The following is a 17,766-nucleotide window of genomic DNA, read 5'->3' on the forward strand; positions in this document are numbered from 1 at the left end:
TAGATTAATATCAAACATTTATACTAGAGTTTTTTTTTTTTTTTTTGAAATTTATATCTTCCAACGTTAAGAAGTATGTATTTATTTGTAATATTTCAAGTAATAATAATATGAAGTATGCATTAATCACATTCAAAGAATCAAAATCCAATTTCCTCTTTTTTTTAGCCGTTAAGATTTGAAATTTTCATCTTCGCCATTAAGAAAATAATATAAACAAAATAAGTTAATAACTATAATAAATATAAATTATAACTATTAAATAAATAATTATAACTATAATAAATATAAATTATAATAATAAAAAGTGATAAAAAGTATAATAATAAAATAAATAAATTATAATAACAAGTATAATAATTAAATAAATAAATTATAATATTAATAAGTAATAACAAGTATAATAGTAAACTTAATTATAAATTATAATAATAAGAAGTAATATTAATAAGTAATAGCAAGTATAAAAATAATAAATTATAATAACAAGTATAATAATTAAATAAATAAATTATAATAATAACAAGTATAATAATAAACTTAATTAATTAATTTATAATAATAAGAAGTAAACTTAATTAGTTAGTTATTAAAAAAATAATGTGTTGTTTTATTTTTTTTTGAAAAAAAATAAAAAAATGAAGAACGCGCTCGGCATGGCACACCCGGCACGTGGATCATGCCGGGCCGTGGCTGACCTGGTGAAAATGGCGGCACGGCACGGCCCGCGACAGCCCGGCCTGGCCTGTTGCCCTCCTTCACTCACAAGTTCATAAGTAGAACCATTGAAATAAACGAACGCATAAATGTTTTCAAAAAACGCGCGCTCTCATATTCTCTCTCCTCTATTTCTCCCTCAATAACAAACTCTCCCTCCAAAGTTGAACAACACAGCGAAAATCCATCAACAGCAACTTTCGACGTATTGAGAAATCGGAAAATCGGATTAAGGTTGGTAAGTTGGCGCCAATTTTCTGTTCGTACTATTTCTTTAACCTTTTTTTCCCTAATTTTTCGTTGTTGACGAGCTTCTGAATTATGCTAAATTCAATGTTTCGTAATAACGGGATTTCTAGGGTTTGACGTGAATTATTTGTGATAATTGGATGATTTAGTAAGTTACTTGGTAATTTATTTGGTTCAATTTTTTGATTGTTTTGTTAATAATTTCGAACCACTGAACTTGTTTAAGAATTAGGGCTTGTTTTTGGTTTATTAAATAAAACTAGTGATTGATTGACGTGATCGTGTGAATTAGTATTTAGTAATTTAATTGTTAATTGAGTTGGTGTGATTGTTGGATTGATTTGGTGATGAACTATTTATGATTTGATTGGTTAGTTTTTTTCCCCAATTTTATGGTAAATTAGGGATTTCATGTTAGCGAGGATTGATTATTATGATATTTGCTGTGGTTTAGCTGTTGCAAATGTGGAATTCTTGAGGATTAGGAGCAATGATTGTTATGAGATGAGCTTTTACTATGAGATGGAAACTGTCACCCATTGAAGTGTATTATTCTGGTTTATTCATTGTAAGGCTGATTGACTGTTAACGTGTTAAACTTGTGTTAATTACACGGTAATCACTAAATGTCATTAGTCACATTTCTGAAAACATGCTAGTCACGATTCTGATCCCAAATCATGATAAGCTGCAAAAGAACCCAAAGAAAAAAAAAGACAGCCAATAGAAGTACTACTTAGGGATAGATATGCTCAGAAAACTAAATATAAAATCGCATGAGTTTGATTGAATTATAGGGAGAACAATCAGAAAACTATTGCATGGTAATTCTAATTTCTACCACTTGATGGCGATGTAAAATGGTTGATTGCATCGGAATTAAATGGCATGAGTTTCATCCTCGTAGACACTCAAATTTAGTTTGGAAATGGCAAAATTTTTAATGAGACTAAGAAAATTCAGCAATTTGCATTGACTCCTTGAACATACATGCATCGTCTTTCATTTTTCAGTCCCTCTGTGTGTATCTTGCTTTGGTTAAGATTAATGATGTGATTTTCTGTATGATTGTTTCTGATAATGTACTGCTTCAATGATTAGTGCTTGAGCTAACCAAGTCCTTACTATTTGCAGTAGCAATGCAGCTCAGCACAATGGCATACTTCAGAAGGTCTCTATGTCAAAGACTGCTGGGTTTAAGCTCTGATTTGAACAAGAATAGGGCAACATGAGTAACATCGATGGAATTCAGAAAGCAAAGGGAGAATCCGCTTCTGTTGAAAGGTATACACAATTAGATTCAACTCAGGAAGCCTGATTGCCTACACTTGTTACAGGAAGCTAGATTCTAGAAACTAGCGGACTGTCATTTTTTAATCTTTGCATCTATGTTGTGCCTGTAGGATTAGGTGGAACACATTTGACTGTGTTTGGAGTTGAGGGCTATCATTCACTGCCAATTTGCCACTTACTGTCCTTTCTCAAATGATATTGTTCAGTGATAAAGGAGGTACAGGTACAACTTCATGCGCACATGGTTTCATTTACATTATTGGGGAGGATGGATATGCTGTTAATAATGTTCTAAAGTCCCGGAATGGTGGTGCCACATTTTGAAAGCCTTATGTTAACCTTTGTATGAATTAAACTGTATTATTAACTTAAGCACTTAGCTGACATGATAACATATGAGCTAATTGATAAGTTAATTTCAGCTTTATTGTTGATAACTGATATAATAATAATGAAGTAATACACAGAGCCATCGTATGGATTTTTTCTGTGTTCAAGAGGGGTGATATATTCACTCCTGTCCCTCTAAAGATCCCTCTAAAGATCCCATTTTGTCGGGACCTTTTTGTCTGTTGCTTTATTTGTGCCCTTAGCTAGGAAACTAGCATACCTGATGTCATGCTCTCCCAACTTTTTACCCAAAACAGAAGTCAGGATAAATTCAAAAGAGTAGTAAAAATAGTCATCAATGTAGTTGCATATTATGTATGGGGTTATGGGCTTTCATGAATGCTTGTACTCAGAGAGAATTTATAAAAGTCCTTGCATGGGCATAGTCATTCTAATGATTTAGGTCCCTTTTTTTCAGTTTGTCTTGGTGTATGATTGTGTAAATGATTGTACCTTGACTAAGCATGATTTTCATATAGTGAGGTAGTTTACAATTTTTAGCATTTCTTAATCATGCTGATTTTAGATTTTTCTTCTAGATTACTGTTTGACGTGTTTAGTTCTCATAGCAATGTAGACTTTCTAAAAGATTTAACTAAACTTATCTCAATGTTTCAGTCTTGAAGGAAGCATAAAACTTCTAAGGCTTGTACTTTTTAGAATAAGACTTCAATTGTGGGCCTCTAAGATGTGGGATCCTGAAAATTTAGCTTCCCACTAAGTTGGCAAGGTGAACTTCAGAAGTAGTTTATTACTTAGAAATAAGAATCATAACATTTATCTCCTTCCCAAACACTTCAAAATATCTGCTGAGGTCATGTGGATGAGTTTGGAACTTGTTATTCAATGGTGATTTCTACCTAGAATAAGGAGAGGGTAGTGAAGCCTTTAAGTGCATAATTGGAACTTTAAGTACGATGCTGGTCATGGAGACTAAAGATTATAAGATCAAGGAGATTAGTGCATGGTGTCGTGGTTTTACTTTGGGCAGAGAAGCAGAGCTGAATATAGATAATTTATTGATGCCTTTTCATTTTAATGACTAGGTATTGCCCCTTTTTATATTGACTAACTAGGTTTGAACATTATCAATAGTACCCGAGGTAAGAACATTTACGGTTTTGTTTTTTTTTCCAAGTTTGGAAAAGTTTTTGTATGATTAGCTTGGCTTTCTCCAGTAGTACAGTTTATGCGATGGAAGTCTAATATGTGCCATAGAATTCAAAATTGAAGGGTTAAAATGAGAGTAGCTACATGACAATGAAGACCCCTTCTTTCTTCTTCGTTGACTAGTCGCTAATTACCCTTGGGACATACTTCATAGTCTTATTTCTGAATTCAAGCTTGGGTTATTATTTTTTGAGGTTTTGGCAATTGCTTGATCGGCCTGGCACGGGCCTAGTCTAAGTAATACCTAGCTCATCTTAAATAATATTGTGATAGGGTAAGTAGGGTCATTCTTCTACAAGGATCAAGCCGCCCTGTGCTTATATGATCACTAATATAGATCTTTGCTTGGCTAATTTATAAAGAGGCAAGGTAAATGTTACTAATAACTAATAAGGGGCAATTTATAACTAAGGTGGAATAGGGGTTATGGACTCCCCACTAGATTATCATAACAAAGCATCAATTTATTCTAGCAGTACACAATACAATGCAACTATAATTTGTATAATCTTTCTCTAAGTTTTCCTGACTATTGCCGGCGAAAACTTCAAGGAGGTGTTGAAGCCGGTAGCAATAGCAACACTTGACCTATGAGATCTAATATAGCTAGAGTAGAAGTCTACTAGCTAGGTAGTCCTCCAATCCTGGCAAGATAGTCTTCCTCCATAGCATGCAAATATGCAATAAATCTATTAGCTTAACTACCCTCTCTTAGGGATATCTCTTTCGAGTATCCAGTTTCAAGCATAGATCAATTAGGCAACCTCAAACATACAATGAATGAAGTATAAAGGCACAATCTCAACATACCAAGTCACAAAGCAAGTATAATGCTAAACAGAAATCAACTAAGTCATAATCATCATAACCCTATGAGGGGTCATCTAATTCCTTGACCAAGAGAACTACTTACACATAATGTAAGAAAACAATTTAACTTGGCATTAGAAAGCATAAATAGACATATGAGTATTATTTTGGGAACTTCAAACTAAAAGATGAATATATTGCCAAAAAAGCTAAATATTATCAAAATAAAGATGAACAAATTAAACGTGAACAATGAAAAATTGAAGGATATAATTGTATAATTTTGATTCCCTTGGAAAGATTTGATGAAGAAAACATGAAGGCTTCCTAATATTGGATTTACAAAAGCGTGAAGTGCTTGAAGATTAAACTAAGAAAAGTTATATACGTGTTTTAAGAAAACTAAAACTAAAACTAAAACTAGAAACTAAAACTAAACTACTTTGAGGTGACTTGTGTTAACCTAAAAAATTAACACCAGTAAAAAGTGTCTAAAGAGGCTCTCTTTTAACCCTAGGGTGCACAATGGTATTTATAGGGGAGGGGGAAAATCCCAAAAAGCATAAAGTAGCTGTTGAAGAAGCAGGATGAAACGATCGTTTTTATGAGATACAACTGTTTTGAGCTTAGTGATTTCTTCTAAGTTCTAAGCCAACCAACTCCTCTGAAAATGGTTATTTTCTTTAATAGTTGGCTCTATTTTGTCAAAATGGCTCTCAGAATGGTCATTTTGCTCCTGGTCATCTATTCTTGGCTTCTTTGCTTCCTTTAGGCTAAGGGATTTTCTCTTGTTCATTTTGGGCAGGGATGAGCTCATGGTTCTCTTCTCTTATTTCCTCCTACTTTGCTGATGTGATGATGATTGTGAGGTAACTCCCATGAGCTCCATTTCTTTTTCCTCCTCCAATGTGACTCCTCAAATACTCCAAATTTCTCCAATGCATGACTTCTTATAGCTTGAATCTACACAAGGAGAAATACAAGGAAAACCAAAGCACATAAAAATGATGCAAGTATGCCCTAAATGCAATTTAAAATGATCTAAACTACACGACTCCTTATCCTATGAGCCTAAGTGAGTATAAAACACGCTTATCATTGCCACTGAGAAGTCGTGGTGATATTATTATAAAGGTTGTAGTGATCAAGACCCACTACCAACACTAGAAGGATAGCTTGTAGAATAAGGCAAATAATAGGTAGTGTGTAGAATAAAGCAAGCAATAGGTAGTGTGTTATATAAGTCATAGCATGTTACTTGTATAAGTAGCACAAGTAGAAGAGTGAAAATATTACTTACTCTAAGGTTTTGAGAGAAAACACAAGAGAGCGAGTAGTGGTAGTTAGTAGCTTGTGAGTGCAAATACTAGAGAGCTAGTAAGCTCATATAGAGTGTTTGTACATGTGGTTTGGAAGCTTTAATACAATTGTTGATTGTGTTTGAGAAGGGTAACAAAGTTACCCATAAATTGCTTGTGTTGTTTTTTGTTGTTCTTTGGCGTTGTTGTTTATTTTTGCTTGATTTCGAACCCGAATTCCTAACAAAGGTAGTGGGTTAGTTTGTGAGAAACTCTTTAATTTCTGGAGCTCTTATCTTCTGTTATCTATTTACTTTGTGAGCAGCTGAGTAGTTATCATGGATGAAGAACAAGCTGTTCAGGGTCTTTCAAGACTTTTAACTGTCAGGAATTTTATAGGCGGAGACATGGAGCCCACAATTGAATAAACTTAACTTTGGACCATCTTGGAGGTTTGAATAGAACCTAAACAAACTAGTGCATTCAGGAGTTTTGACTGGAGATAACACTTAAGATATGGATACAGTTCAGTGGATGATCTAATTGACAGAAGATATATTGTCTATTGTTTGCTGATCCGTCTTATGGCAGGATTTTAAGATTAGAATTTTGTTGTCTTTTGTGCTTTGGAGTAGATCAAGAATTCTGAATATTAATTTATCTTGTCAAACTGCAGATATGTTAGGGACTGAAAAAGAATACAACTAATCTTATTTGCTTTTGTACTCTTAAGGATCATGAAAGTTATAGAATGTTGATCGTTGTACTTCATTTCCATGGAAGTGTTTTCCTCTTGCTCAATTTTGAAATTTGTCGTATTTTGCAGATACATAACTGTTGATTCTTCTATTCCGTATCATTGTTGCTTTCAGCTCACTGAACTCAGTGAAGCTCACAGAAAGTGTAGGCAGATATTTACTAGTGTTTTGTATTATTTATCAAACATCTATATCAAGCTTTATGTAATATCTTACACTGGGATAGTGCCCAAATAAAATGACAATGCCTGGTAAGTTATAATCACACTGGAATGTAACTGATATAGCCCTACTTAGTAGGGTTCTAACCTACTGAATTTAATCTATATAGTTATATACTCTTCAGCTATCTAGCCAATAGTGTGAAAAGGGTCAGAACAAACAATCATCTGACCGACCACAAAAGGAAAATTGGATTACTTTAAGAGTAGCTATTATGTCCTCAACATATATCATAATCAGTCTGAACTCTATTCTTCAATGGCTTTCCTATTTGTAAACAACCAAGTGGAGGGACAATCGGAGCCATAAGCTCACCAAACGATTGCCAGCAGTATGGATCGTACAAGTGATAACGTGTTTGCAGTGGCTTTAATTGTATGGTATTTAATGATATGTCTGTGCATGGTAGCTCATCACTGCATGCCAAATGTACAGGCTTTACTGTGTATGTGCCTTTTATATTTTGATATGTGACACCTGATACAGCAACCGCTGTTGTTTGATTCTTGCATGTGCTTTTGTCACAATAATATTGGTCGATTACAATCGGAAGCTGAACTTCACTAACTTGAATGTTTGAAAATGATACGCCTTGCACAGATCCCGAACCACCCTGCAAAATACCGCAGTCAGAGGCATATAGATTAATTTTCTTTGCATATGGTGATAGTCTTGCTCAAGTAGAAACCAGGTATAAAATGCTATCTGGGCCTACTTTATGAACTACATTTCTTTTTAAGCTTTGAGAAATCTGATATTTTCTTTTCCATTTTTGAGTCTCGAGCCTTGTTTGAGAAGCCCTGTTCTCTTCACTTGATTATTATTGAAAGTTGATTTTTGTTGATTAAATTGGATTTAACTTTTTCAAAGCTGGTTTTCTCCGAAGTTGAAGAGTACAAGGCCTTTAGTAATAATACAAAATTACTCTGCTATGTTGTATTTTTACCTGCCATGTCTTTATGCGAACTCCAGTCATTGTGCCTTGTATGTTTACGTCTCGGACAGTGACATTCGAGACACAAGCTTTAGTGTTAAACTTTCCAAGACTTCCAATACTAATGCCATGTCCAGGTCCACAATTTACACTGTGGATGTATACATTCGAACATCCTGTTTGTATGGATATACAATCATCACCTGCATTCAGTTGTTCGTCGTTAGATACAGCCAATTTATCACGTGAACCTGTGCCATATTAGTTTTTGAGTAACCACAATTAATTTTCTTGTTTGAGCTATCTAACGCTTTTATGGAAATTGTTCATGGGCTTTGGTTGGGCAGAAGGACCAATTATAAGGTTCTAGCAGATGACATCTTTTTTTGTGGGTTTCTTGTTGTGGTCCTGTATTCATTGGCATCCTATCCCTATGGATGTAGTGGTGGTGAGTGGTGATAATTGTTTTTTGATACATGGTTGTAGGTGGTTGTAGCCCCAGAAGGCTAGAACATATTTTATACGGAAGATGGCACTTGCTAGGTGACAATGGACTAATGGTTGAACTCCTTTGCCAGGTTGGTAAATTTGGAGGTAACTCTCAGATTTAACCCCATGTATCCCATTTGCTGATTTTCTTAATGCCAAATTTCCTCTATAATTAATAGGTTCAGTTTTCTTGATCAAACTTTGGTTACTAATAGTAAATAGTTGTGATGGAGCTACTGCCTACTATTGATCCAGAATAGTAAATTTACCACAGGCAAGGCTGCTAGAGTGAATGAGCACATCTTTGGAATTTTGGAGGTGGATTCCATCAGTATTAGGACTGTCACCTGGTGACGAGACACTAAAAGAATAAACCAAGACTCCATTGCAATTGTCAAACTTGAGATGACATTGAGGACTGTTCTGAATTCTGATCCCTGTGACTGTCACATTAATGCTGCCATAAAATCTTAGCGCCTGTGCAACATGAGAGATGGAGTTAGGAGAATCTCGTGATCCTGAATTGCAGAATTATTATTGTATACAAAGTACTTAGAAATGCGAAGTTTATAATTTGGTCATTACCGTTGGCTTGTTACTAGGCATTTTTCCACTGAGCTCATTTCTCTCCTATAACAAGGTTGGCATATAGTCAGTTTTAATGGACTATAAACATGATTGGGGCAGAGATTGAAAGAGTGTATTTAATTACCGGCATTGGGGGCCTTTTTAAGACCGTGTCATTTAATGGGTTTATAATTTGCAATTCATGATCTTTTTCTGGATCATCATATGGAGCGTCAGTCCACCAAACAGAGCCACTTCCGTCGATTACGCCCTTCCCCTGTATGGTAAGTCCTACCAGCTTTGTGAAGTCCATCCACCACATCAGATTAGCTTTCCAAACGTTAGGACTTGTTGGAGCAATGATAGTCCCGTCAACCTGGAGCATATTTTAAGAAGCCAGGTTAGTACAACTCGTCAATTCCTACGGATTATTACTTCATAATTTAAACTTAAGTGCCTGTTCTATAGTGTTGCTTATACATTCGTCATAACCTGCAATAGTGTATTTACCAAAAAATAAAATAAAATAAAATAAAAATTCTGAAATAGTGCAATACCTCCCCAACGAATTAAAAAAAAAAAAGAGAACTTTGTTGTTAGTAATTACCTGAAATATAATGTTTCGTTGGCAGTAAGGACCAGAGAATGAAATGGGTCCGACAAGGAACTGATATCCTGATGGAATCAACATTGTTGATGATTGAACTTTACAAGCCGCTGCCCACGCAGCTTCGAATGCCTGCAGTGCACAATAACAGAACATATACAAGTAAGCATTAATACATTCAGTGTATCCGTAAAATATTTCTTTAAACATAAACTTTATGGTTGGTTCTCGTGTGGCAGTTTGTGCATTTGCGCATATAATTATTGCTGGAATCTATAGCCTAACTGCCGTAACTAGAAAATTTTTCCCTTTACTTTATTAACCTTGTCCTTTTTTCCTTGGTCTTCCTCTCCTCTCCACCCCCCAAAAAGCTGAGTGACCTATAGTTTTCACTATTTTCGAGGAACATGACCGTGTTTTGCAGTAAACTTAACTACCTGACTAAACTACACTTAAGTTTTTGTTTGCTATAATTAATATTTTCTAATCTCAATAGATGCATCAATTTTGACTTTTTTACACCCATGTAATTGATGTAAAAATTACATAATAGTAAAAATTATAAAATTTTGATAATTTTTTGAAAATATGCATTGTGAATATCCTAGCAACAAATAAAAAAGTATGACATTTAACATTTCATGTAAGTAACTAAACATGATTAAAGTTAGAATATATATATGTATAGTGTAAAAAGTCAAAAGTGATGCATTTGTGGAAAAGTGGAGGTAATAGGTTCCTATGAAGGGTCTTAGCAACAAAATTATTGTAATTATGGAGGTAAAGTTATCTCTGCATTTTTTTTGGAGAAATATTTATTTGTCATTGTGATTTTTTACCTTTTAACCTTTGAACTTTTATACTCTATTGATTAAATATACAAAGTGATATAAATCATCATTATTTCTAATATAACATACATATGATACTCTGTGTTTCCTAGATTAGGCATTCTGTATTGTGCAAAATGGCAATTTATGCTAATGTGAAGGCAATAGTGATAAAAACAGAAATAATTTTGCACCGAAAATACATTTTACATGAAAGAATAATTATAATTGATTTTTTAATGAAAATTGTTAAAATTCCCTGTTATTGACAGCTTTTAGGAAACAGAACAGGCATTTTGTTCTGCCCACTGAAGTATTGAAACTGAATCTAGTTCAGCTCTTCAGGAGTCCCTGTATACAAAAACCAATATGATTTTATTTTCTGCATTATTCACTGTTTTTTTTTTTTATAAGTGTATAACTAACCTAGACACCTAGTCATTTATGCTCTGCTCCAAACTGTCACTGTTTTTTTTGGACTGAGTGTTATGCTGAGTGGCCAGAATCTAAACAAGTGAGTAGTGAATTATTGTGGAGCTTAAAATTTTTACCTTAGTGTCATCAGTAGTACCATCACCCTTTGCTCCATAATTTAGCACACTGAAAATGCTGGAACCTTTCTCTGGTTCGGGTGACGGAACTTCCACTATTGGTGTAGGATTTGGCGGGGACTTGGTTTTAGGAGGCGACCCTTTATGGTATGGAGCTTTGTGAACTGGCGGAGGCAATGGTGATGGTGTATCTTTTCCCGGACTCGGCTTTGGTGGAGAATGCGGTTTCGATTTTGGTTTACTGCTGTGGTGGTGATTGGGGCTGTGATATCCATGACTTTTACTTTTTTTCTTTAGTAATGAGGCTGATAGAGGTCTACTATGTCTCCAATGTCTGTCTCTTCTAGCATTGCATATTTCAAAATTTGTAGACCAAAGGAGTATAACAGTGAGTAGCATTAATGTGAGATTTTTGAAGTCTAAACTACTCATTTTTGTGATTTTATAGCACGAATAATGGGGAGGAGAGAGAGAGAGATGAGGCTGTATGGGAGGAGGGATGGGGAGAAGAGAGAGAGAGAGAGACACACAGAGCAGGTGTTTCTTCTGATAACTAGAAGCAGAGGTGGTTGTGGTTTTTATAACTGGGGAATTTTATAACAACAGACGACTATGCATACACGAGCCAATCTTTCCATAAGGCAAGGCATATTTGTTTTATTCCTCTCCTCACTTCTTCAAAGCTACTAGCTTTTTCATCATCATTCTTCATAAATTAAATTACTTATTTAAAATTTTTTTTGGGGATAATTTTGTAATGGCCCTCAAATGCTTGACATGTGTCGCTTTCTTGTTTGCATGTGAATCATCCAGTTGTTGATACTTGATACTAATTTCTAAATTCTAAATATAATACTCCTTGATTTTATACAAATCTCAGCTAGGCAAAGCACTTTGCATTAACATTCTCGTGAAATATTCTATGTAAGCATAATGATCATGAAATATTTATAAATTTTATATTGTTTACAGCTTAAGATATTGGCCTTGTTTCCAATTATATGTACAATACAATAATCATTAAATGTGGCATTGCATTAATGTAAAATTTATCATTGGGCAAAGAGTATTTTGTTTCTACTTTGATATGTGTTTGCATTTTTACTATTTTGATTGATTATCTTGTTAAGTATGCTCATTTTGCTTCAACATTTCTCCATGTGTTTTCATCTTCTGTATTTCATAATTGAAAATGATTATGCATAATACGCCGCAGTATCTTGATTGATTTATCACAATATTTTTGATGTAAAGTTAATAGGTGCTGCCTCAAATTCTTAATCTCCCCTGTTATTTTTCATTAGGATATATTTTCCCACTTTTCTAGTGGTTTTAAATGCCAATGAGTGCACGTGACTGGATATCATCATATGGCTATAAGTTTTCAAGGGCTCTGATTGTAACAGCTCTCTATTGATCACATGCAACATTCACGGGCAAGAATTTATGTACTTAGTCTTCTCAACCAACAGCAAATACGGGGCCAGAGTATCTGTAAGTAAAGTTTTTAATACTCTTTAAGCTTTGGTATTTTCTTATAATTTGCTTGATTTATTAACAATTTTCTCAAGATTAATCCCCATGGAACCTCCCCAAGAACGTTTAAAATGTTAAGATGGAGAATTTTAATAACGATACATTAAAGGTTAGTTCATATTATTGGAAGAAATTATTAGTATCGAATTAGCAGCTTTCACAGTTCGGTAGGTTCAATTAGTAGTGTAATTTGCTAGTGTGTTGATATGATAGTTACATCAGGTGTTTCATTTACTTATATCTAAATGATAATGCAGAATAATTTAAGTGAGATTTTAAGCTTAAATAAAGATTTAACATTTAAGTATTGATTATAGTTTAGAGAGATAGATAGTTTGTGTTAAACACTTATTAGAACTACATGCGTGTTAATGGGATTAAGCTGAAAATATGCTATTTGTTGTACAATTTATGACTTAGATTAACATCAGCTACTGTCAGATCTTGGCAAAACCTGTTCTACACATAGTAATTACTGCGCTTAGGATCAGAATAGCTCCATAATTTAAAAATACTGTTACACAGCAGCCAAAATAGCCCATTGTTTTGAGCTTTACCTGGTTTGTTATGGCAGAGAATGCTCTATTTTTGTAGTACTGTGGAGAGTGGAGAATGCAATGCATAAAACAAATATTTCACTTTTCAGAATGTCAGTGATGTCATATGGACTATGTGCTATTAATACGGAGTATGTTATAATCAATTAATCATCATTTTGGAGTAAGTTGCTGAATAACAGCTGTTGAAGACCATTCTTAATGTTTCTTAATGGCTGAAGATTCAGAAATTAAAGCACAGAAGTCAGGTTTTCAAGCTACAAAATCAAAATTAGAAAAACTCAAATCAGTAATTCTGGAAAATACCAGAAAAGCTTTAGTACAATATAGCAACCCCAACAAAAATTAAGGCATCCCCTAAATTAACTACCAAAGTGAGTCATAAAGGCCCCCTAGTACAAACATCAAACCACTTTGGCCACCTTTATTGGTACGAAGTAGTAGAGTAGAGCTATAATGTTATACAAACTCGGGTTTGGTGTGTGGGGTCCAAGTGTGGTACTCAGCTATTAGTATGAACTATATTCTTGTTTTTTTGATCCAAAATGATATTGAAGTGTCAAATGCCATACATATCAGAAGGTCAAGGATCCCGAATATTGGGACGTGGGAGTTATTTGAAACTTTAACATAAAAGTTGAGACTTATCAAACGTATACCAGGGATAGGGGACATATGATGAACTCAACCACCAGTAGTTAGTAGATCAACTGTGTATTGACACCTTTTTGTGCATTGTTTGTACGATCAAAGAGCTTCCAATCACATGTAGGCAATATTACTCCGTAGTTTCAAAGATTACCTCTTCCGTCTTTATGTGCGTAAGTTGTGGGATTACACAGTCAATTAGTATCTGTAAAGGAACTGCATGAGTGTGAATGCCAGTGTGAAATTATGAATAATAATTCTTTACCATCAATTATTGTTACATAGTGAAGACATGAATAAGAATTACAAAATATTTATAATTTTATTTTAAACAAGGGCATTAGAAGATTTCTATATTCTAGCTCGGAGCACAGCATATTATGTCAGGTACAGACTTTAGGTGCATATTTTATAATAGTTATTCAAACATATTTTAAAGAATTCATTAGTTCTAACTGCAAGCATGTTGAGTTTTGGTATCAAGCAAGAAAAAATGCGACAACTTGCACAAGTACATAATAGACCTGATTTATAAAATTTTTTACTCTAGAAATTGACTAGTAAACAAAGGATTTAGAATCTTATAATCATACGTGCCTCCTGATATAGTAGCGATTGCTACTTTTAGCTGACAGATAATTTGCCTTGGCAAGCTTGTTTTCTTCCCCATACTTTCTTCTCTAGACATCAAGGTCTTGGTTGTGATAGTTATCAACTTATCATATTGTCACTTGCGAATTATTGAGACTCAAATATCTAGCAACTAGAATGAATTATGTGCAAGTGCGTACAAAGTATGAGCATTTGTGTTGTACACATCTCTACTATGGACTGCACATTCTTCTCTCTTGTAGACATTATCTAATAAGATAACCACACCAAGGCTTTAGTTGATGCAAGCTTTCTTAGGTGTATTGTATACTTTAGATTATTCATATCTTCTTGATTGGTAATTTAGTCTAATTTCGATCATGGTAATAGTTTTCGGAGTTTTAATGATTCACTCTATAGTTTGTTGTTGCTCTCATTATGGTCATAAAAGCAACATCCTGTATCCACAAGTCAGGACTGAGTGTTCTTTTACTAAAACTGTTAGTGGTATATGCTTGAAATAGGGCCATGACTTTAGGTTTGCAACTTGTTCCTTTATGATAGTGAGAAACTAATGGAAAGAATATTTTCCCTCTTTACCTGGCATTGAAAGTGAAATTTTTATACTTTTAGTCTCTCATGTTATTGCAAAAGACACCAACTCACTTATTTGGTGAATTATAGGGAATGAGTTTTTTCTATATCATCGTCTTTTGTGATTGCCTATATGTCCTTGTTAAAAATTAGGCAAGAGAATTAAATTGTGACGTCAAAGTTATGCGTAGGGCGCTAAGGAGGTATAAATTCTGAGTCCTATGAGATTTGATTATTTGAATTCTCTAAATATTTTACTAAGCTAGTTAATAAGGTGGTAATGTAAGCATAGATTCAAGAGAACACTGCAGTATAAAAATTGTTAACTGACACTATAAAGCAGAAATGATGGTGTAATACTGTAAGGTTGGTAGCTAAAGAGATTTTAAGAGGGAGGTAGCACGTCAGGTCATCCCCCAACAATCTCTCATTGTCCATAAGTCCATAACTATATGTTATCATTTTTCTCTTTGGTCTATAGGGAGCCGTAAAGGTAACAAGATCTGCAAAAATGTAAATAAGTATTGATTGTATACGTATATTTTACTAATCAGACGGGATAACATCCACACATTGTTAGGTTGATAACACCCACACATTGTTGTGTCGTGTGTGTATTATTATATTAACCAAAATTAGGTAGCCAGAAACCCTATAATACGAAGCATATCCTAGTTTTACCAAGTAGAGTAGCACGGATAGAATCGTTGAAAAATAAAAAAATGAATGTATGACCATCATAAGAGAATAATGTAGTGAAAAAAAAATCCAGAAAGGAAATATGAAGATGTGACATAGAGAGCCGTCTTTTTGTGGGATCACATGCTCGTGAACTTTAGGGTCCCTCTCGTGATCTTTAATGGGAGGGTGTTAAAGAGAAATGATTGGAGGAATGCGTTGCCTTTTATTTACTCTGTTCCTGAGCTTGTATTATTATTAATTGTAAAACTGTAGATGGAAGTGAAATGTGTTTCCTTGTGGTTGGGGAATTGGTTGTTGAAGGAAAGCTTTTAAGATATCATGTCCTTATTATGATATGCCTTGAAAGGCATGCACTAGACACACAATGACATTATTTCATCCTTCATTGGGTCCAAACAAATCAAATGGATTTTATGAGGTTTGTATTTCCTACTATATCCTCTTTCTTATTAGGGTGTGTTGTGGGTGGTTCAAGTTGAAGATGAAGATGATGAGTCTTAAGAAAATATGTATTGATCCATAATCCACAACTCTTGGCTATCATCCAATGTTAGGTCTAAAATGTTACTGAGTGCCTTCTGTATTTAGCCTTCCTAAGTTTTGATCAATGGTGGAGCCATATGTTTTTTTCCGTATGTTTTGCTCAATGGCGGAGCTAGATATTTTCGTTTGAAGGGCTAAGCTAATGTAAAAAAGAAGTGAGTTTATAATGCATTTGTGCATTTAATAATAATGTGAAGCCTGTAAACTTATAACTTGAAACTTCTCAATAGCAAATTAATTTTTTTTTTTTAATAAAACCAAAGAAGAGTTTTTAATGCATTTGAGGGATTATTAATAAAACCAAAGAAGAGTTTTTAATGCATTTGACCATTTAATAATAACACAAGGCTTGTAATTTGTAAACTAATAAACATAGAACTTGAGACCTCTACCTTTCTCATGACTAATGATTACCTCACTGCCACCAATCTAAAGCTACTTTGCATTACTTAATTGAAAATTTTATTTTTTTTATGTAGGGGTTGTAGCTAGATATGGCATTGGATTAGACATGTCCGAGGCACAAGATGACCCAACACGTAAAAAGCACGACACATTTATGGTGTAGGCATGATATGATATGACATGTTATTAAGTGTGTCGAGTATTGGATTAGGCTCAAGTAGCCTTTTTTCGGAAGAAGCAAAATATGGCACACGCTAGGGATGTCAATTTGGCACACGCTAGGGATGGGGCGGGTACAACCTTAAATCCGCCCCTGTCCCATCACCCATGACGGGTATGGTTTTCATCTCCATCCCCACCCTATCACCCGCCAAATTGAGACCCATTGGGGCGGGGATGGGACGGGTCTCCTACTTGACCCGCCCCACTGACATTCCTAGTACACGCTAAAGTCAGTAAGTTATGGTGTAGGCACACAAGCCCCCAATGGTGGCATGTAGGCTCAGGCTGAAGTGTTGTACACGATGGTTATTGAATAAAAAATAAACATGTTTGGTAAATGAAAATTTAGGAGTGGCAACTGGCAAGTGAAAATTTGAGACTGAGTTCTAATTAGTATCCCCTTATTTACTTGATGGCATGTGGCCTTTGAGGAAGTAGAAATGGAAGAATGTTATATATTTGTTGGTACATAACATGACAATTCGTAAATATTTTAAAAATTAACATTAGTACCACTGAGATGTGAAATGTATCATTGTTATTATAATAATACTGTAAATAGTTAAAATTACACTAAAGATTGTTACAATGGTATACTTTTGAAGTTAATAAATGTACCACTAGGTTGTGAAATTATTCCATTGGAGTGTAATTTTATAATAGTATTTGTAATGGTATTAAAATGACTATAGTGGTACAATTAAAACATGAAAATTAAAGTGATAATATGTTGTCCCATCACCTTTTTGTTGTACTAAGTTACCATTATGCCCCTGTTATGTATCAATAGGTACATAACTTTCCTCCCTTTAAAATGCCTCGTGGTCTTTTGGAGGCAAACAATAAAATTGACCAATCATCTTACACGTCTGCTTATCAATCAGATAACCCTATTCATATGCTTTATTACTAAATTTATTACTCTCTCCGTTTCGTAAAAATTTTAGCACTTTGACTTTTGTACTTTTCATATGTTTATTTTGACTATAAATTTCACTAATATATACAAAACATATGTTAGCATATAAAATATTTTTGGATTAGTCTTTAAGTATATTTCGTTACATTAACCTTTTTATACCT

General features: G+C 34.1%; 1 protein-coding gene and 2 long non-coding RNA genes across 5 annotated transcripts; 2 read left to right on the forward strand and 1 right to left on the reverse strand.

Annotated features, from left to right (window-relative positions):
* Nucleotides 1–727: 727 nt before the first annotated feature.
* LOC110708813 lies at nt 728–8,694 on the forward strand. Of its 3 annotated transcripts, none has more exons than XR_002508798.1 (6): nt 728–955; nt 2,101–2,250; nt 2,370–2,482; nt 7,508–7,598; nt 8,328–8,435; nt 8,605–8,694. It is a non-coding gene; the product is annotated as an uncharacterized LOC110708813 (long non-coding RNA). The 3 variants fall into 3 exon arrangements; XR_002508800.1 differs by having other exon boundaries at nt 728–951; XR_002508799.1 differs by lacking the exons at nt 7,508–7,598; nt 8,328–8,435; nt 8,605–8,694 and adding an exon at nt 6,253–6,825.
* LOC110708804 (polygalacturonase At1g48100) lies at nt 6,921–11,536 on the reverse strand. The gene is made up of 7 exons (XM_021887034.1): nt 10,886–11,536; nt 9,505–9,636; nt 9,043–9,273; nt 8,916–8,960; nt 8,600–8,807; nt 7,854–8,044; nt 6,921–7,520 (listed from the first exon to the last, which is right to left on the reverse strand). Exons 1-7 carry the CDS (start codon nt 11,315–11,317, stop codon nt 7,128–7,130), a joined length of 1,632 nt encoding a protein of 543 aa, XP_021742726.1. The 5' UTR covers nt 11,318–11,536; the 3' UTR covers nt 6,921–7,127.
* LOC110708822 lies at nt 9,177–17,624 on the forward strand. Its single transcript, XR_002508801.1, has 4 exons — nt 9,177–9,297; nt 9,530–9,666; nt 12,190–12,379; nt 16,536–17,624. It is a non-coding gene; the product is annotated as an uncharacterized LOC110708822 (long non-coding RNA).
* Nucleotides 17,625–17,766: the final 142 nt, after the last annotated feature.

The sequence above is a fragment of the Chenopodium quinoa genome, unplaced genomic scaffold (assembly GCF_001683475.1).
Source record: "Chenopodium quinoa cultivar QQ74 unplaced genomic scaffold, ASM168347v1, whole genome shotgun sequence".
NCBI classification, from domain to species: domain Eukaryota; kingdom Viridiplantae; phylum Streptophyta; class Magnoliopsida; order Caryophyllales; family Amaranthaceae; genus Chenopodium; species Chenopodium quinoa.

Coding starts and splice junctions, on each gene's coding strand:
- LOC110708804 (XM_021887034.1), bottom strand. CDS start 11,317: ATGAGTAGTTTAGACTTCAAAAATCTCACATTAATGCTACTCACTGTT. Junction 9,637..10,885: donor GTACTACTGATGACACTAAG/GTAAAAATTTTA, acceptor TGTGCACTGCAG/GCATTCGAAGCTGCGTGGGC. Junction 8,961..9,042: donor TAAAAAGGCCCCCAATGCCG/GTAATTAAATAC, acceptor ACCTTGTTATAG/GAGAGAAATGAGCTCAGTGG.